The sequence below is a fragment of the Ursus arctos genome, chromosome Y (assembly GCF_023065955.2).
Source record: "Ursus arctos isolate Adak ecotype North America chromosome Y, UrsArc2.0, whole genome shotgun sequence".
Classification (NCBI taxonomy): domain Eukaryota; kingdom Metazoa; phylum Chordata; class Mammalia; order Carnivora; family Ursidae; genus Ursus; species Ursus arctos.
Window position 1 is genome coordinate 29,403,537 of NC_079874.1, and position 20,412 is coordinate 29,423,948.

Sequence of the window (20,412 nt, forward strand, 5' to 3'; positions counted from 1 at the left end):
TTACGAAACCCAGCACGTAGAAACAGAAGGGAGCATGTCTAGAAAGGACACCGGGTATCGATTCGATCACGCAGAGTGTATACCCATCCTCGACTCCCGCTTTTAGAGGGTGTCACCCGCTTACGGAGTGTCCTGGAGACGCGCGCTCTTCCTCATCCCGGAAGCTGCTGTAAAGAGGCAGGACGCTGTGCTGGTAGATTTTCCACCAGAGGTTAAGGAAGGACGTCTGGTGCTGGTTGGCCAACCCGGAGCCCTCCTCCAACACCGAGCCCGTCTGCGGGTTGTATTTGTAGTTCCATGGCTTCGAGGGCCCCAAAAAGTGGACTACCTTTACGCTTGAACCAAATCTAAGGAAGAAACACAAAGCATCCTACTTTCCACTTGGAAGGGATCACACACGCACGGAAATTCCCCACAACCACAAGACGTGTCAAACACAGCAGCACACGAACACTTGTCTCAACCCTGCTATGGGGGCCTACGGTTATTTTCCCTAAAGATAATTTTTTTAAACAATCCACGTTTATAGTATTTTGTTTTCTGTCTACCAAGAAACATAATCATAACCCAGTGGGGGAATTCCCTCAAACTAGAAGAATACATTAAGAGTCTTACAAAGATAGATGGTAGGGTAGGTATCCCAAAACATCTCTTTGAAACAACAGGGACCAAAAAAAAAAACACCCCAAAAAACAAAAACCACCACTTTTAGAGTAGACAACGCAAGCTGAAAACAAGAAAATTGGCTTCTCTTTACAAGATCGGAAATTTTCTCCTTTCTACCTTTTTAAGCATTTTTTCCCCATAATCATCTTCCCATGAAATTTTAGCACTACATTTGCACCATATATCCACGTTCTGTACGTACACCTCTGCTTTATACATTAAAATGAATAGGATGTTTTCACTCCCTGAGGACCCATTCCTGCTCCTTAGAGGCAACGTGTTGTTTGTTAAAAATGTATGCTCTAGAATTACTCTTTCCCTACATTCTGCTCAGATTTTCCACTTTTGTTTATAACAACATCACGCACCGCAGCGAATCTCAAATATTTTGGTCCTAGGACTTCCTGACTTTCTTAAAACACACGGAGGACCAAGAGCTGAGCTTTGTTCACGTGGATTCTACCTGTCCATATTTATCGCAACGGACAACAAAACAGAAATCCCAAAACGGATGTAATCAATTCGTTAGAAATCAATCAACCCTCGAGATGTGGATGTTCATTTCCTACTTTTTCATGAGAAATAACTGTACTTTCAAAACACAATGGTCGAAAGAATGACTTTGACGATCGCAAGAGGAGCCAGCTGCTTTTTCATGTCTGGGTCTCCGTTCAGTGCGTTGTTTTGTTTTTTTTAGTGCATGGTTTAATCATGTCATGGAGTTTCTGTAAAATCCCCCTGTACACTTACAAAAAAAAAAAAAATGAGAAGAAAAAATAACATCTTAGAAGAATTATTCTTTTAAGTCGTTCTGACTTCAGAACGACTTCCGAAGAACTGTGGGGGAACCCCTGGGGGGTTCCTTAGAACACACTTTGGGAACCACCACCATTCAGACTTGTTGCCTTGACTACCTATAATTTGAAGCAACAGGCAAACGGAGGGATGATCTACGTTTTTTTTCCTCCCCAAATGCCAAAAGCTGATAAAGATTCTAGAGACAGGGCTGCCGGAGGGCAGCAGACGTAGAAGGATCTAGAAAGTGGAGAACTTACCGTTTGAACGCGGGGCTGTAGGTGTACGCCGTGTTACTGCTCAAGTTATAGATGAACGGTAAGTGCTTGTGGATGTCTGCCGTGGACCAGCTACTGAAGAAGCTGTTCAATAAGCCTTGATCTGCCCCTAAACAGTGAACGTACACTCCAGGAGGTTAATCACGGATGGTACATGTGAATTCGAAGAATTCAAGATGTGTTTGAAGGGCTTAACACACACACCTGCACGCGGGGTCCCATTATGTCCTCTCTGCCCACGACAATATGACCGCTTGTCTCAAAAAGGATGGATCGCCCATACCATTCATTTTAACAGCGCGTATTCTCTCCAAAATCCTCCACCCATAACCCAAACCATTGATAACAAACCCTTGTATTGTCCCCCAAATTCTCCATGCCTACTGCAATGAATTGTATCCAACATCCACAGTGCTCTAACTCCTCGTCCTTACCCATAGATGATTCTTCCCCAGTCTACTCTTTTATGTGACAACAATCCTAGCATTTTCCCCATCTATTAATGCCCATTCAAGTCAGACACCAGCTTCTCATTACTTACTTGAGTTGTTCCCTTTATTCTATATCAGGGCCTGGCCAACTGACGTTTGTATCCATTTTTGTAAATAAAGTTTTATTGGAACACAGCCATGTTCATGTAAGTATTGTCATTTCACTCTACAACTGCAGGGTTAAATATTTGCAGCAGAGATCATATGGCCCGTGATGCTGAAAAAAATCTATTATCTGGTCTTCAGAGAAAGGTTTGCCTATGCATTTCTGTATGATCAGGATTGGGGAACCCTTCTTCCTACTCACTAAGGATATTTTCTTCAATGGTTTTCTCTGTTGCGTGTTTACTTACTAAATTCACTTATTCCTATCATCCTGTCTGGCCACATTCTTCCACTGCTTCTTTAACTGTCTTTGCCATTCACGTATCTGGGGGGAAATGAGGATGAGGCAGGGGTACGGGTCCCAGAAACAGCCCCATCCTCTTCCACCCACTTCCGGCTTCCCGTCACTCACCATCAAAGCTGCCGTGGTCAGTGGCATGCTGCAGCAAGAGGCCATGGGTCTCCAGAGACGGTTGGAAGACAAATACACCACTGTTGAAGCAGTCCGGCCATCCGGGATCGGGGGCTGCAGAAAACTCTGTCCTATCAAACAGCTCATCGATATTGGATAGCACCTGGCAAAGCAGATCATGGGACCTGTAGCAAGACTTCTCTTACGTCTGGGACGCAGGTGACAAATGCAGCAGAAACGTGAGGATGCTCAATGTCTAGTGATTGGAAACTCCTGCCCATTTTTTAAAAGATTTTATGTATTTATTTGACAAAAAGAGAGTGAGCACAAGCAGGGGGAGTGAGAAAGGAAGAAGCAGACTCCCCATTGAGTGTGGAGCCCTGGTGCGGGACTCGATTCCAGGACCCTGAGATCATAATCTGAGACAAAGGGAGATGCTTAACAGACTGAGCCACCCCGATTTTTGGACTGACTCTTATTTTCGGTTTACATTCAAAAGAGAAGAGTGTGTAAGATTGCTCTCCGGTTTATTTCAAGTGACTGAAGTAACACCGCGTCTGAAACTAAATTATTTTCTCAAGGTTCTTAAAATCCTCTATGGAACTCGCCTGACTGTGTATCCTCTTTAATCTAGCAAATGTGACCAAGAAAACTCTGAAAACACGTGAAGGGAGAGGTTTGCAAGTCAATACAATGTCATCAGTCGCCTTCCAGAACTTGCCTACTGATTACAGACGCCTCTGACACCCACTGCCTTTCTAAAGTGTAATCTGTTTGGAAAAAAGGACACAAGTCTCTGATTGTGTTATTGGTCTTATTTTCCTCTGCACCTGTCCATGTTCCTACCCTGTTGCTTTGGCACAACTGAGACAAACTAGAATGGATGCCAACACCCAAACCTCATTTTACATTTCAACTTTCCCGTGGCTGTTTTTGAAAGTAGTCATCATAGGCTCCTACACGGCAGGTCTAGCCCGAAATGACAAGTGGAGGATGCTAGCCACAGCCTAAGAAGCCAGGTGTGCCGGTCCAGCCCGAACGATGTCATTCAAGGTGCAATCAAGGCAAAATATTTTTTCTCATTATTCTGTTTTGTATCGATGAAATCATGCATTATAAAGCCCTCCTAGGGAAGGAGCATGCTTTCAAGTCCGTTAGTGTCCTGGGCACGGTTATTGGAGTGCAAACACTGTGTTATACCTGATTTTCATGCACTGAATGTCAATGCTGGTGACAGAGATGCACGTTATTTGCTGGGAATCCACCTGTAAGAATTAGCAGCCTCCGTAAACAGGGAACGGCATTGTCTCTGAGGGGTTCCTTATCAAGTGGAGTGTCTGGTCCTCATTCTTCCCCTGTACTCACCAGAGTATCTGCATCCAGGAAGACACACTTGCTGTAATGGGTGAGGGTCCAACAGTGGAGCTTGGTGAGGGTGACCCCAAGCTCCGGCCTCTTCAGAAAGGCCAGGTGGATGTAGTCTGCACTGTCAATCAGGTTCACCTCGATTACCTCATCAAAAACCTTCGAGAGGATAACCCTGGAAAAGACACACGCCAGGTACTAGGAGAGCAAGGGAACACTCAACACAGAACATGCTACCCCTTCAAGATGACACCCCTTTGCTACTCACACACATGAAACACAGATCTAAAACCCTATCAAATTCACCACAATCTTCATGTTCAGGCTTTATTTTTCCCAGGGAGCTTTGCACACTGTCCACTCATGCTTAAACCTTATGCAAACTTGAAAATCTTTACAACTGTACACAATTGTCTTAGGTAGACTGATTCCACTATCCCTTAGGAAGATACTTCTCTTTGAAAAATGCACGGGCCATGGGAATGAATGCTGAGCAGGGAGAAACTGACAGATGTCCACTACAATCTCGATCAGTTTTTGTCTTATGTATTCAAAACCTACATTGTTAGTTGCATACAAGTTCAAGACTCAAATTCTGAAAGACTGTACTTTTTATCAAAATGAAATTTTCCTCTAGTCCATTAATTTTTTTATTTTTGCTTAAATTCTACTTCATCATAGGCTGGATTTTCTTGCAATGATGAAAAATTAAGGAGGAGCCAAAAAAAGATGGGGGAATGTCAAAAGGATATCAGGAGCCAATCAAATTTGAATAAGAAAACAAATAACAAACCTAAAGTATACAATGAATATTCATGGATCCATACTAATATCATAATTGAAAAATAAGTAAATGGGGAAGAAGGAGCAGCAATTCGCTATAGAAGAATTCCAAATACTAAATGCATCAGGAACAAGGGAAATAGAAAATCACAGTTAGGCTAATACCACAGTAATAATTATTGCTGACAAGATCCATCGGTAGAGGCTAAAATCAATGGGTAAAGGTTTTGAGAAGAAATAGCATGTTTTCATAGGCTGAAGTATCTCCTCCAAGATACAAGCTTTTATGTATTTGGAACATCTTTAATTTGCGTTCAAATTGCACTAATTTGGCTGAATACAGAAATCTCATTCCAAAATTACTTTGCCCCCATGGGAGGATGGCAGGGTGAAACAGATGACGCGATTAAGAGGTTCAAACTTCCCATATAAAGTGAGTAAGTCACAGAGATGAAGAGTAGAGCATAGGGAATGTAGTCAATAATACCGTCATAACTTTGTACAGTGACCATACTCACTGTGGTGAGCGTTCTGCAATGTCGAACACCGTGCTGTACATGTGAAACTAACGTAATACTCTACGTCAGTATACTTTAGAAGACACACACACATGAAATTACTTTGCTCTAGAACATATGAGACATCAGCTCTCTCAACCTGACGACCTTTCTCGGTTCTTGGTGGTCTGTAACGCCACCCCTCGGGATCAACATCGTTCATTCTGCTCAACGCTCACGGGGCATTCTCAGAGCTGAAATAGGAGAGGAGTTATTTCCTACAATCTGTTCTCTCTTTTGCTCCATTTGAAACTTCCATTATTAGGCAGATGTTGGTGCTTCCGGGGTCTATCTGTACCGGCTCGTACCTTAAATTTTTCGGTGCTTTTTTATCGAACGGTATTGAAAGTACCTACGTCTCTGAGAAAGTACTACCTCATCGCCAAGTTTCCCTTGCTTTTAACCCAGTTATTTGTGGAATTTATGGCATCCTTAGGGTTGTATAAAGATCCGGGAGCAGGGGGAGTGGAGGGCAAAAGAAATATCACTCCATGTTGCTACAAATAGACCGTGATGTATGTCCTTAAATTCCTTTGTTCAGCTCTGCCTGTTTTCTCAAAATAAGTGCCTGGGCTCAGAATGAAGTTTCAAGACAATTTGTTTGAAGCTTTCTGCAGAAACATTACCCCACTGTGCACTTGGACCACACAGCCTGGAAGAGCAGAGTGGTGGTCCTCATACCCACACCCTCGGTCACGTTTGGTCACCTGTCACTGTTTGTCACTGGACCACAGGGCACTGTTCCTCAGCCCTCCCAATGACTGCAAAGTATGTAATGCGTCCTATAAAAGCTAACTGGTTCTGTAATACTGAACCTTCCCAGGATTCCTGGATGTTTCTGAATATTTTACAGTTCTCCTTGAGTGGACCAAGAGACTGAAGAAAGTCAGTGTTGGCAGCTTTTACCAACCCTGAGGAAACAGGAATGGAGGACAGGATCATGTGTTCTTCTGGGGTCTTTTTGGCTTTATCAGGACAGTTCTATAAAAAAAAAAAAAAAAAAATGACTGCCCCAATCACTAGGGGGACTGATGGGCCAGCAGGCAACCAAGAAAGACCCCATGTTTCCTGTCTTGGTTCCAAACAAGCCACATGAGGACGTGTGTCTATGTCAGGGTCAGTGTTCCCAGCTCTGCATCTGCGAGAGCCTCTGGTCTGACTCTGAAAGTCAGGGGTCTGGACACAGGGGAAAGTGTTTCTCTCTGGGAGCCGAAGAGCTCATTTTTGGCAAGAGGAAGTGCACTTTATGTATCAATTAAGTTGAAACACTTTTGAGAGAATGGGTTATAGCCAATTTGCCTCTAGTCTAATGACGTCACCTGATGTCAAAGATGAAAGTCTGCCCCCCAAAACACCAACATTTACAAAAACAGTTGCCAACCTAGCTGGTCATAAATATCCCCCGTAGACGTACTGATGGTTCATACCCTCCACCATTGCTACGTTTGTCTGTCCGTTTGTGGAGCCTGGTTGGAAGACTTCTTGAATATTATATAGATAACAAGCCTCCTCCCCACTGTAGATTTTGTAAATGTGTTCCTTAGTTTCTTTGTTTGATCTTTTACTTTTACACATACTATTTCTGACCTGTAGAGGTCCTGGTGTCCTCTCTTGCTTTAATTTAAGATGGCTTTCCCCACGTTCAGATGAGTGAAACATCCATTCATGTTAGTATCTGGAGACATTTTTCTGCAGATTGTGGGTTGTGAGCGGTGATCCTACCAGCATACGGCAGGTGGAAACCAGGGACCCTGTTCCACACCCTCCAGTGCCCAGGACTCCCCAACTCAGAGAGCCATCCAACCGCACATGTCAGTAGTGCCCAGGCTGAGACACCCTGATCTACTGACTTCTAAGATTTCTCTGTGCTTTAAAAACTTTACCTTTACACTCCCAATCTACTTGAATTCATCTTAGTACACATTTAGCGTTATATTCAAAGGACCACATCACTGCCTTTCTCTGATAGATGGATGGGCTGAATGACACGGAGATCATGAATGTCTTCCTTAGGGCACCATTCATTTCCCTATGATACACCTCGAGGTGTTGCAGCTGTTGTGTACTCGGTGGCTTTTCTCGTCTATATGTAAAACACAACCAAACCTGTAAATCAAGTTTGGGTATCAAGATCAGGACAGTTTCTTAAAATAAATGAACACATTCATTTTTTTCCTCAGCTCTGAGACAGCTCCAATCACATGGAAATTCATTCATTGTGGCCAACGTCACAGAACGTCCTTTGTAACTGCCCAGGCTCAGAACCTTCTACCAGATAAGCCTTTGATAACATTCTCTGTTTTCCACCCCGGGGCACTGGTGAGCAAAGTTTTCTGTGTCTTCTAGAATCAATGTGGGGTCATCTGAGCTTCCCTACAACGATCTAGTATTTTGTCAGGATTACCAGCAAAGTGCTCTGTGTCCTATTTGCTTTTAAAATTGAAATTGCATGCAAATGACTACTTTTTCACTTTCATTTTGGATACTTATGTTTTCTGTCATCTTAATTTACTTTTAAATAATCCAACACTTGGTTTGTTTCCTGTTCCCAGTTTTCAGTTTTTATGAATCTCTTCCTTCTTGCCTTATGTATTTTTTGTTTGTTTTCGCTTTTAGTTTTTATGAATCTCTTCCTTCTTGCCTTATGTATTTTTTGTTTGCTTATTTAAAATTTTTTTCCAACTAGACAATTTCTTCACTGATTTTAATTTTTTTCTTTTTTTTTTTTTAGATTTTATTTATTTATTCGACAGAGATAGAGACAGCCAGCAAGAGAGGGAACACAAGCAGGGGGAGTGGGAGAGGAAGAAGCAGGCTCATAGCAGAGGAGCCTGATGTGGGGCTTGATCCCACAACGCCAGGATCACGCCCTGAGCCGAAGGCAGATGCTTAACCGCTGTGCCACCCAGGAGCCCCTGATTTTAATTTTCGTATTGTTTGCCTAATGTATTTTTTGTTTGTTTTAATAAAAAAAATTTTCAAACTGGGTAATTTCTTCACTGATTTTAGTTTTTGTATTATTTGCCTTCTGTATTTTTTGTTTGTTTTAATGTAAAATTGTTTTGAACTCGGTAATTTACTTCTTCACCGATTTTAATGTTTCTCTCTGGAATGACTCTAGCTTTCCCCTTTGGTTTTATAGGTAGCATTCACATTCCTAGTATTTTTTTTTTAAGATTTTATTTATTTATTTGACAGAGAGACAGCCATTGAGAGAGGGAACACAAGCAGGGGGAGTGGGAGAGGAAGAAGCAGGCTCCCAGCGGAGGAGCCCGATGTGGGGCTCGATCCCAGAACACTGGGATCCTGACCTGAGCCGAAGGCAGACGCTTAACGACTGAGCCACCCAGGTGCCCATATTACTAGTACTTTTTTAAGTACCACAGACTTTGATTTGTTCACTTATGAGTGTTTAGGAATTTCTGATTTAAAATGTCTAAGGGTAATGCAGTTTTTAAATTCGTTTTGCCATTAATGCCTACTTTCATTACATTATAGTCAAAGTCTATAACACTCAATTCCTGCTTCAAGTGACACGTTAAATGCCTCCTTGTACCAGGAGTATAAAATCAATTTTTCTAAGTGGTCCATGGCTGATGAGAACAAAGATCACTGTTTACATAATGCATAGCATTTAAGAGATACCTCATGCATTATTCATTAGATCAATTTACTCACGTGTCCGCTTCATTTGTGAGTTAAACACTAGGAAAACCATATAAAGAGACTCTCCCTCTACCATTCTTTGCATTTGCCTGTGTATCGAATAGGGTTTTCTTGACGTGCGTTATACGGCGATCGTTGGCACGTAAAGGATTTTGAGCGGTATATCTGAAATGTGAATTCTCTTTACTATGTAACATCTCTTGCCTGGATTCTTACCGTTAGAAAATCACACGATCGTTTGTGCTTTTCCTTTCTTCTACACGTGATCCAATAACTCTGTCCATCGTTTATTAAATAAATATAGCAGATAGAGGAGATGGGTGAAACTGGTGATGGGATTAAGGAGCGCACTTGTGATGAGCACAGGGTGATGTATGGAAGTGTTGCACCACTATATTGTACTCCTGAAACTAATACTACATGCTACGTTACTTAACTGGAATTTAAATTAAAACTTGATAAATAAAATACACATTTATATCAGATAACATGGGTCCTTTTTACATGTGCTTAGCTTCATAAATATATTTACAACAATTATTTGCCCTCAATACTAGGTTTTTACTCGTCTCCTTGTCCTGCCAGAAAGAACTTTCTCGCTAAGTTCTGTTTGTTGTTGTTGTTTAAGATTTTATTTATTTATTTGACAGAGAGAGAGACCGCCAGCAAGAGAGGGAACATAAGCAGGGGGAGTGGGAGAGGAAGAAGCAGGCTTCCAGTGGAGGAGGGAGACCGATGCAGGGCTCAAACCCAGAACCCTGGGATCAGACCCTGAGCCAAAGGCAGCCGCTTAATGACTAAGCCACCCAGGAGCCCCAAGTTCTGTTTTTTGATAGAGCATTCAGCTTTTATTTAAGCAGCAAAGTCCCTAAGGACTTGCGTGCTTGAGAAGCCCTTCCAACCACATTGCTAATGACCAATGAACTTGGCTGGATGGCTTCTTGGATGTATCCAGAAATCCGTATCACCACCACTTTAAAAAGTTGTCAATATATGGACATCTACGTTGGGGATCTTTATTTGCTTTTGTCACGCTTGGTGGTACCTATGTTTCCTGGCGTTTCTTCACCTTGGGAAATCTTTTTCAAATACATCCTTGTTTCCAAGATGGTTTCACTGGCTCTCAGCTTTGGAGCAGGCCCACCTGTCTTTTAAAGCTTCCTACTCTGTAAACTTCTGATCAAATACTGGGAAACATCTGACATTTTCCGTAACAATGACTCTCACAGTCTGCAGGGCAGATTACATGTAAGGGGGGGGTCTCTAAAAAGTTTAATTTTTTTAGTAATTTTTATTTGCTGCTAACATTTCTTCAGCTCACAACCAGGCCCCTTTCAACTCAGTCCATCCTAGCAGCTCCATTTGTGACAAGTCTCTACTCCACTAATTTTATTGAAAGCACACCTCGGAATTTTTCCAAAGTCCTTCTGTTCCCTGCACTAACTTTTTTCACGAATACGGTCTCTCCCCTGAACTTAAGTATGATGTCCTCTCCTTCACTTGGGGAAATGTTTTGCAGGCTCCATGCTGATTTAAATTCTTCTGTGTCTTCACCTTGACACAAGAAGTGGGCTTTCCCACTTTGATGCCTCCTCACGGGGTGGGTGGGTTCTCCCTATTCCCTCAGACTACCGAGTCCGGATCAGAACTGGCCTTTCAGATCTCAGCCCCGAGAGCTGGCCAAGCGAACCTGACATCGCTCATTTAATGAGTAGCGAAGGACAGAGCGGGAAACCGCTCTAGGGGCCACGTCCTTGCACTGACTAATGAAGTCTCTGTGCCTACTACAGCCGGGCTGAATTCCAGTGGCCCTGCCCCAGCTTCCTTTCCTGGTGCCCCATTGCTAACTGGGACAACCCCTTACTGGAGTGGCCATCAGAGTACCAGAGATGAGCCCATGCACACTTTCCTAGGCTTCTGCGAACTCTGGGCCTCCCCATGTCCTCAAATGCTGCCCGCCCAGAGCCCGACTCTTGTCTGCCAACCCCTGCCTCCAGGAAGGCCTCCTCTAACCTCCCAGTCCCCTTCCAGGCTCACCCCACACATGAACACCACAGCCCTGTCCACACTGCCCACAGCCAAGGACAAACTAGAACACCCCATGCCCACGTGTCTATCACAAAACTCTTCTGTCATTCCTTGCACTTATTTGCCCGTGGCAAACTGCAAGGTCCTCCAAATTCCAGGCATCTCGACCTTGCCTCCAGAAGCCCCAAATTCATGAAATTCTGCTCTCACAGCAGCCGCCCAGAGAAGTCTCCATGCACACGGCTACTCCGAGCTGACAGCCATCACCTGGGAGCATCCGGAACAAATGGTCTCCCAAGGAACTCACGCCATTCATGACATTGTGGGGACACCACCGCGTGTCTACAGATGGAAAGGTCCCCACACTCAGGCTGGAAAGCACAACCCGCTCTACAGAACGGGGTGCCAACAGGCTCAGGTGTCCGCATCTGTGAGCACACACTCATAGACCTGCGGGCATCCTTATCAATCTAAGCATGGAGTCATCCTTGACCTCCCATCTCAAGGCCAGCACGGCACTCTCAAGCCAAGAGCACGCCATTCCCGGACTGTAGGAGTCACGTGCATTCAGATCACTGCATGGGCACGTGGCTATTTCCAGGAGACACATCATGGACCAATCATGGCAGGAACTTGCCCCACTTCCTTGTCCCTGCCAACCATGCTTTCCTCTACAGACCTTGTGTCCACTGAGTGTGACCTCACTGGCTACCAAGGGGGAGTCTTGCTTATCCTGGGCTGGTGGTGTGTGCCCTGCCCTGCCCCCACCCCTCGGTCTCCCCTCTTCTCCCTCAGACCCTCAAGCCCAGCCTCGCTGACCGCTGACCTTCGGACAGCTCACCGTCTCTCATCATGGGGAGTAGACAGCGGAGTGGAGCATGACGAGGTGGGGACAGGCTGGGATCCCCGCTCTGCTACACCTGCCCGAGGACTCTTGGTAAACGGAGGCAAGCCTGGCACCAACAGCACCCAACCCAAGGGGAACCGTGCAATTCACATGAGTGAGCTTGTGTACAAAGCTCACAGAGGAGCCGGCCACGTGGCACTGTTCCCGTGGCTATCAGGTGTCCCACGCGTTCCAGCTCTAAGGAGCCGCGCGTGCGCTCGGCCTGATGGCTCTGCTCTTTGCTGCTCATCTATACGGATCCCACGCTCGGACGGCCCCCACGTCCCACCTGCTGTAACGTCTCTAAGCCTGGCCGAACACCGTGCCTCCTGCGTTTGTTTTCCAGAGCAATCGAGAGAAACTCAGAGCTGTCCTTCGCCCCTAGACATGTACTCAGCACCACAACAGGACACAGCCATGCACACGGCACGGCCCCCTGGAGGTACCGCGACTCATCTTCCCGGGAAACATCCTACACGGGGACAGAGACGCGCCAGGATGCAGAAATCCATTCTGCACGTTGCAGGGTTGTGGAGAACCACATGTGACTCGCGACGACGTCCAACCTTCAATCTCTCACTTTCTCTACGAGACTCGCCTCCTTAGATGACGAATTGAGCGTACGAGCGTCGGACGCCCACCAAGTCGGCCGGAGCTCCAGACCCACCAACGGTCCTCCGAGAGCAAGGCGTAGAGCCGCAGGAACCGGCCGGGCACGGGAAGGTCGTCCCGACTTACCTGAGCAGACTGGACACCTGAGGGGTGATGAGTACCACCAGCTTCCTGGTCGCACGCTGGTTCCTCAGTGACTGTCCCAGGACCAGCGCGCCCTGACAGTAGACATCGTTGGTGGCCAGCGTCACGAACGCCTGGTCAGACACTGCGGGTGTGAACAGAGACACCAGAGTCACGTTCCCGGGGGATCTCAGGAGGTGGCGGGGCTGGCCGTCACCCCTCTCTCTGAAGCTTCACCCACTGAACCAAGTAACTGCTCGATAGATTACAGACGTTCATTAGGAACACTTCATTTTCTCCCTTCTTTCCTTCCTTCCTTCCTCCCTTCCTTTCCTTTCTCTTTCTTTCTCTTCTTCCCCTCCTTCTTTCCTTCCCTCTTTTCTTCTATCTCTTTCCTTTTCTTTTCTATTTTTTCTTGCCCCTCCCCCTTTCTTTCTCTTTCTTTTCTTTTTTTTCTTTCTTTCTTTTCCTTTCTTTCTTTCTTTCTCTTTCTTTCTTTCTTTCTTTCTTTCTTTCTTTCTTTCTTTCTTTCCTTTTCTCTCTTTTCCTTTCTTTTTCTTTCCTTCCTTCTTTCCTTTCTTCCTTCTTTCCCTTCCCTCTTTCTTTTATCTCTTTTCCTTTCTTTTCTATTCTTTCTTGCCCCTCCCTCCCTCCCCCTGTCCTTCCCTTCCCTTCCTTCCTTTCTTTTTCTCTCCCTCTCCCTTTCTTTCTTCTTTTTTTCTTTCTTTTCTTTTCTTTCTTTCCTTCCTTCCTTCCCTCCTTCTTTCCCTCTTTCTTTCTTTTCCTTTCTCCCTATCTATCTATCTATCTATCTATCTATCTCTTTTCCCAATGTGGGGCTCAAACTCACGTCCCAAGATCAAGACTCACATGCTGAACCACCCGGGTACCCCCTACGTCTTTTTCCTTTGAAAACACACCAACACATGCAGACACACACAGAGCGTAAGGAGCCTACACGTAATGCCTTATTTTGCTCTGCATTCGAGTCTAAAAAACTCATCCCAAATACCTGAATCTGAGACACAAACAAAACATGTAAGCAACTGCCTAGTTATCTCAGCAAGGATGCAGATGCCTGCCCAACTCACAAGAAATAAACAAACAAGACAACAAAACAAAACTCTGCCCAGTTTCAGTGTCTCACTAGGAGGGAAAGAAATGCTGACGGGGGATCCAATTGACGGCAATTTCCAGTCTAAGTGCATACTCGTGGTGGTGGTAGCTTTTATGGGGACTTCCAACCAACTTAATTCCTGCTCCCCCAGGAGCGTGTTGCCAGGAGAGAGACAACAGTTTAAAGAAATCCTGTGCAGGCTCCTGTGCTGTCTGCAGAAATTAAAATTCGCGGCACGCTCTGCGGGGTGAGAACACACAGACCTCGCTTCTCAAAGAGCAGAGCGTCCTCTGCTCCCCGGGCCAGCGGCTCCTGAAGCAGGGCCCAAAGGACTGGCATTCACGCTAAATATAACGCGACAAACGCAAGCTTCTGAGGCCCGGTTCCCGGGGGGCGGGGGGGCTCCTTGACCTTTTACATTCCATGGGGGTAAATTCCAGAATGCGCCTGTTACAACAGGCTCCTGTCTGCACGTTCTTGCTGCTGCTGCTACTTTCCCGAATTAAGAAGAGTGTGCAAATTCCTGATGTCTCCCCTGTGACTTGTGGGTTACACGCAGACAGTGAAGTTTCAAAGTCAACTACGCAGCCCCCCAAAGTATGTATCTATCTGTCTGTGTCTGTCTATGCATCCATCCATCATATCTATCTATCCATCCACCTATTCATCTAACCATCCATCCCTATGTCTGTCGATCTATCCATCCATCACTACATCAGTCTGTCTATCTATCTATCTATCTATCTATCCATCCATCCACCTGCCTATCCATCCATCTATCCATCCATCCATCTACCATCCATCCATCCATCCATCCATCCATCCATCTACCCATCCATCTGTCGTATCTATCTATCTATCTATGTATCTATCTATCTATCCATCCATCCACCTGCCTATCCATCCATCTATCCATCCATCCATCCACCATCCATCCATCCATCCATCCATCCATCCATCCATCCATCCATCTACCCATCCATCTGTCGTATCTATCTATCTATCTATCTATCTATCATCTATCTATCCATCCATCCACCCATCTGTCATATCTATCCATCCATCAGATCTATCATCTATCTATCCATACATCCAACCATCATATTTCTTTATCCCCCATCCATCATATCTATCATGTATCTACCCACATCTACGAGGTGTTTGAGGGACAGGAGACACCCCCCGTGGACATGTCTGAGGCATAGGAACAAAGACGGGGGTCCTCCAGAGACCTCAGGGTGACAAGGGAGTCTCATGTCCAGAACAGACCACCCTGCGACGGGATGGTTGTCCACACACGAGGAAGGTGCAGCTGCATTAGCCCGAGGGAAGGTACTGGGTGGAATATAATACAAACAGCAAAGTCACCCAAATTGGTAACTGCATACACTGGTTTTGCTGCATTTTTATAAGGACATAAATGTAACTGCTATAACCAGCGGGTGTTATGAGCTGAAACATGCCCCCCACCACCATCCCTTGGCCAAACTCAGAGGAAGTCCTCACTCCCAGGAACTCAGAACGAGGATATATTTGGAGATGAGGTGTTGAAAGAGGGGATACAGGTAAAATCGAGGTCACTGGGGTGGGCCCCGATCCTGTAAGACTGGAGTCCTTACAGGAAGAGGGGATGAGGACACGACACGCACAGAGGGACGACCACAGGAGGACACAAGGAGAACATGGCGTCTACATACAAAGGAGAGAGGCCTCAAGAGGAACCATCCTTGGCCCCGCCTGGATCTCAGATATGCAGCCTCGGCCCCGTCTGGATCTCAGACTCCCAGCCTCCAGGACTGGGAGGAATAAATGTGTGTTCTTTAAGGTACCCCATCCTTGGGATTTGTTATGGCAGTCCTAGCACCCTAATAAATCAGGGCATTAAACACAGGAAGCAGACCCAGTCATGCCACACCCACACCGGGGAAAAGGAGCACAGCAATCACTTGCTGACACGCTCAGGTTTAATTTTAGATGCAACTGCCCTTTTCAGGCCGAGAAACTCTTTTTCTATGAATCTACATTTCCATCATTGTAACTGGCTATATATTTGTACGTAAACAATTTAAATTAGATCCTCCTCAAAGAAAAAGAAAATTTGCAGCAGAGCTTGGTTGCATAGTCCTAAAAAGAACATCGAATTCTTTCTAAACGGAAGGTAACACAAAGACATGAAAAACATCCAACTAGATTATTCCTACTCTTTTATCCTCTCAATGATTGCGAAGGACACTGTTATCCCATTGGCCGGGTCTGGTTTGACTCGGCATAGTTGATAAAGATGGGCCTCCTTCCCCGGAGCCTTATCAATGCAGACACCGGAACAATTAGATTTCCAATCATCTCATGTTTCAGATCTACTTTGTCTGAACACATCAACTGCTTCCATGTGAGAAACAGTCACGTGTGAAGCAGGGGGAGGCCAGGAGGTTCTGGGAGCAGAGCTGCTCCACGGTCCATGGGGGGGAGCACATCCCCTGGAAGGGCTTTGGGGACCCCAAGTGACGCACTGAGGACCGAGTCCCGCTGTGGCATCGGAGAACATCCACGACCGTCCAAGGACACCGTAATTAGAGTCACCTGCCACCCAACACGGAGCCAGGGTGGGGACTCTGGGCACTGCCACGGAGCGGGGAGACGCACAGAACACGGGTGGCTGTACTCCAACCACGGGTTTAAGGGAAAAAAAACCCAGATATTCTCGCAACATCAAGTTCAGCCCGAAGAACGTGGTGGCCGAGAGTTTCGTAACGAATCTGGGAGAAAGGTTCATTTTTATCCGTTTCTATTCCTCGTGTGTCCTCCACTCGACCCATCTTCTATCCGCCTCCTTCCCCCGAAATAACATGGCCAGCTTCCTCCTCGGCCCCTCCCCTTTTACTCAAAGGTGGCTTTTGTTCCCCGAAAACATGTCAAAATACCCACTTCGGGTCTTCGAGCACATTCCAGGGCCGATGGAGATGCGTCCGAAGGTTGCTCGCTGAATGCTGCCATTATACGGGCCCTAGCGGCTTTGGGGGAAAGTGGTTTTCACTCAGGAGACCTGTAAACCGTTCCCTGGAACAGAGAAACCGTTCTGCCTCTCCTTGGAGCAGAGTCCTACAGGAGGAACCACAGGAAACCATGCCTCGGCCCCCACCTCAACCATCGTCCTTTCTGAGGTCGGACGGGAGGAAAACAGCATGGGAGCTGCTCTGTGATTTTACCAGATTGTTCCTCTGAATACAAAGTTACCTGTTGCTTAAAAAAAAAAAAAAAATGGGCTCAAGGATGATCAGGTCTGTTCTGGTGCAAGATGGGGCGTCTTCATGATAAAAATAGGACAGGCATCTCTCGTATGGATTAAGGCCACAGTCCAATTATCTAATTTCTAGCCCTCTGAACCGTCCACATCTGATGTCCACAAACCCCCCTAAAGGACAGGTGTGTAGAACTGAATCTGACCCTCCGTGGGGGCAGGGGGCAGGCCTTGCCCTAAGCCCCAGCCATGTGGCCATTCGAAGCCCGCTGTCCTGCTGGGGGATTACCCCAGTCTTTACTGGAATAACAGAGTTATGCCTGTGGCCTGAACTTGGGAAACCCTAAAGGCATTGTGTTCCTAAAGTTTTAGGGGCATGAACTTCCTATCTGTCTACCAGTCGGTCAGAAACACACTCAGTGCAATTTCATGCCCAAGAAAGGAGCCCATCTAAATTCCTAGGACTGCCTCTTAGAGAAGGGAAATTCAGGAATCTCAAGGCTCCCTGACCAGGGTATCAATGGACCCCTCCCAGCGGGTGAGACTCACCCCATCTCCATCTGACCGGGCAGCGCCAGTCTCTGCAAATGCAGGGACACACTGGGAAGGCATTGGGGAGGCGAGGCCCTTGGGGTGATTGTGCGGGCAAAGCGGGGGTTCTCCCGGAGACCAGATCAATCTCACAGGTGCCAGAAGGAACAGGGACGCTTGACACGGAAAGCGTTCGCAGACTCACCCGGCATGGTTTGGGCGCAGTGGGGCCGACGTGCGCCTGGGCTCTCTTGGGCGTGGTGGGTGGACTCCGGCGCCCGGAGCAAGGCCTAGCAGAGGCGTGGTCTTCAGAGGACCCTCGGCTGGCCGATCGCTGATCTCCGGGCCTGCAGGCGACAGCTTGGCATTCCAGATACCCGTAGCTGCAGCCCCAGCCCCAGCCCAACATCCCCCCACCCTCCCCGAGTCACCTGGGCCCCGCTAAACCTAAGGGACCTCCAGGACTCCTCTGCCCTGCAGCTCACCCTCCGTCATCGTGGGCAGCCTCTGTCCTCCAGCCAGGCTCCCCTCGACCCCCGTCCTCGCCCCGGAGTCACCTGCGACCCCTCTGCGCCCTGCCTATACTCCCGTTCTGGGACACTCTCAGGCCCTTGCCCACCCGGGTGTCAGAAGCGTCCCCCGCCGCTCCCCGCACTTCCTCCGGGCTCCCGTGGGTCGTGTGCTCCCGCCCGGCGCCCCTCGACTCGTCCGCCGCTCCCCAGTTACCTGCGGCCCGGCTGCGCCCCGCCCCTCCTCCGCGCTCCCGGAGGCCCCGACCCCACCCGGGGCCCGCGACCCAGTCACCCCCCTTTCTCGCGAGGACCCCACTGCGCGCCCCACCCTGCATACCTCGTCCCTCCGCTCTCTGGCAGCCCTAGGCCCCCGGAGTCCCCGGCACGCCCAAGCGGCCTCCACGCCCCCACACCTCCTGCGCGCTCCCGCCGCCCCAACCCTACCCGCGCCCGCCGCCCCGCGCCTCCCTCGCGCTCTCGCCACCCTCCGCAGATTCCTCCCCAGCGCCCCGCAACCCCTCGCGCCCCACACCTCCTGCGCGCTCCGGCGGCCTCTCGCCCAGCCGGCGCTGGGAAGGCCCCGCGGCCCGCGGCCCGCGATTGGCCGCTCGCCGGAAGCCCGGCCCCACCCCCGCTCGGCCTCCCGGGCGCGGGTCCCCCACCGCCGAGCCGCAGCCCCCGCCCGCCTCGCCTGTCCTGCTGCCGGCAGAAAGCCGCAGACGGGCCTCGGCCGCCTTCCGTTCCCGCGCCCCGCCCCTGCCCCCTGCGGCCCCCTCCCCGCGGAGTCCGGGAGCTCGTGGTTTCTAGGTTTGGACGTTTAACCTTTACTCAGCCCGCTCCAGAGTAAATGTTTGCAGTGGCCCGGAGGCCTGGCCCAAGGCCAGCCGGCTGCGCAGGAGAGTCCACGCTTGGAAACCTACCCGCGGGGACAGCGGCACGCTCGAGCTTACTGAATTAGGGGGTGGCGAAGGAAAGAGTCGAGCATGGGCGCACGCACGGACGCCTGAGGGGATCACAAGATAAATGAAGACTTGGCGCCTCAGCACTTGAATCCAGGCGCGCATGGGCGGATGCCCCAGGGAGTGCGTGCGTGGGTGAGGGCGCGCGTGCGCAGGCGGGAGTGCGGCTATGTGGGCAGGCGTGGAGCGGGAAGCCAGGGGAGCGGTCCATGCGCTCCTGACTTGGATGTGTGAGTGACCGGCCGCATGCGTGAACGCAGGAGCATATCCACGCATGAAGGAGGAGGGAATGTGCGCGCACGAGTGCGTGAGTGAGTACGGACGGGGATAACCGAAACCCTGAATGCGTGCGTGCGTGAATGAAGGAGGAATGCAGGAATGCGGGATGCGTGGGCTCAATGCGTGCATGAGTGAGTTCATGTATGCATAATTGGATGAGTGCGTGAAGGTCCAGATCCATGAATGAGTGAGTGAGTGTGCGTAAGAGTGAATGAATGAATCAAATGCATGAACACGAGAATGAGTGAATGCGTGTATTCATGAATGAATGAATGTGTGCAGGAGTGCATGAATTAATCAAATGTATGAACAAGCGAATGAGTGAGTGCAAATATTCATGAGTGAATGAATGTGTGCAGGAGTGAATGAATGAATCAAATGCATGAACCAGGGAATGGGTGCATGCGTGTATTCATGAATGAATGAATGTGTGAGGAGTGAATGAATGAATCAAATGCATGAACAAGGGAATGAGCGAATGCGTGTGTTCATGAACGAATGGAGGTGTGCATAGCAGGTGTTCATTCTGGAGACCGCTAGTGTGGAAGCGGTCAGTGTGATGAGTAAAACTGAGGGAGTCATTCAAGTCAACCATCCAGAACTGGGCAGGACAGGGAGACAGGTGGCTTGGGTGTGGATCCAGGAGCCGCCATTTTGAACCCTCCCGCTCTTCCTCCAGTACAGTTGAATGTACAGAGAAAGGGGAGCACGGGGGAGTGGGTACCCAGGGATGCTGCCCTGGAGAGCTGAACATATTGGACACACACCTTGAAGGGTCAGAAGAAGAATGTGGGGTAGGAGTTGGTATTAGGACAGGAGACATGTGAGCCATGGAGACTCATAGAGGGAGAGAAGCATCTGCCAGATGGGCCAGGAACTCCTGGGGGAGGAGACAACTCTTGGCTGGGCCATAGGAGAGCATAGGGACCAGTGCTCAGAAACACCAGGCAACTACTTCCGGAACTCTCCATTCTCGGTGGTCCTCCTTGATCTCGCAGGTTGTCATTGT

At 48.2% G+C, this 20,412-nt stretch overlaps 1 protein-coding gene across 21 annotated transcripts in view; it reads right to left on the reverse strand.

Annotated features, from left to right (window-relative positions):
- Positions 1-19,295, reverse strand: part of LOC130541812 (glycogenin-2-like) — a 36,032-nt gene extending 16,737 nt beyond the window's left edge. For 4 of the 21 annotated variants that reach the window (XR_008960593.1, XM_057315786.1, XM_057315777.1 and 1 more), the window contains exons 1-7: positions 18,698-18,804; positions 17,859-18,000; positions 12,771-12,912; positions 4,113-4,287; positions 2,748-2,910; positions 1,722-1,848; positions 125-347 (exon numbers count right to left, since the gene is read on the reverse strand). Coding sequence is in view for 20 of the 21 variants with exons in the window: in XM_057315786.1 (XP_057171769.1) it covers positions 125-347; positions 1,722-1,848; positions 2,748-2,910; positions 4,113-4,287; positions 12,771-12,912; positions 17,859-17,865 (837 nt within the window). In the remaining variant the exon portion in view is untranslated. Of the gene's footprint in view, positions 1-124; positions 348-1,721; positions 1,849-2,747; positions 2,911-4,112; positions 4,288-12,770; positions 12,913-17,858; positions 18,001-18,138; positions 18,224-18,502; positions 18,661-18,697; positions 18,805-18,856; positions 18,933-18,987 lie in introns of those variants that run through there. The other 17 variants (XM_057315776.1, XM_057315768.1, XM_057315771.1 and 14 more) reach the window with 13 other exon arrangements.
- Between the last annotated feature and the right edge of the window lie 1,117 nt (positions 19,296-20,412).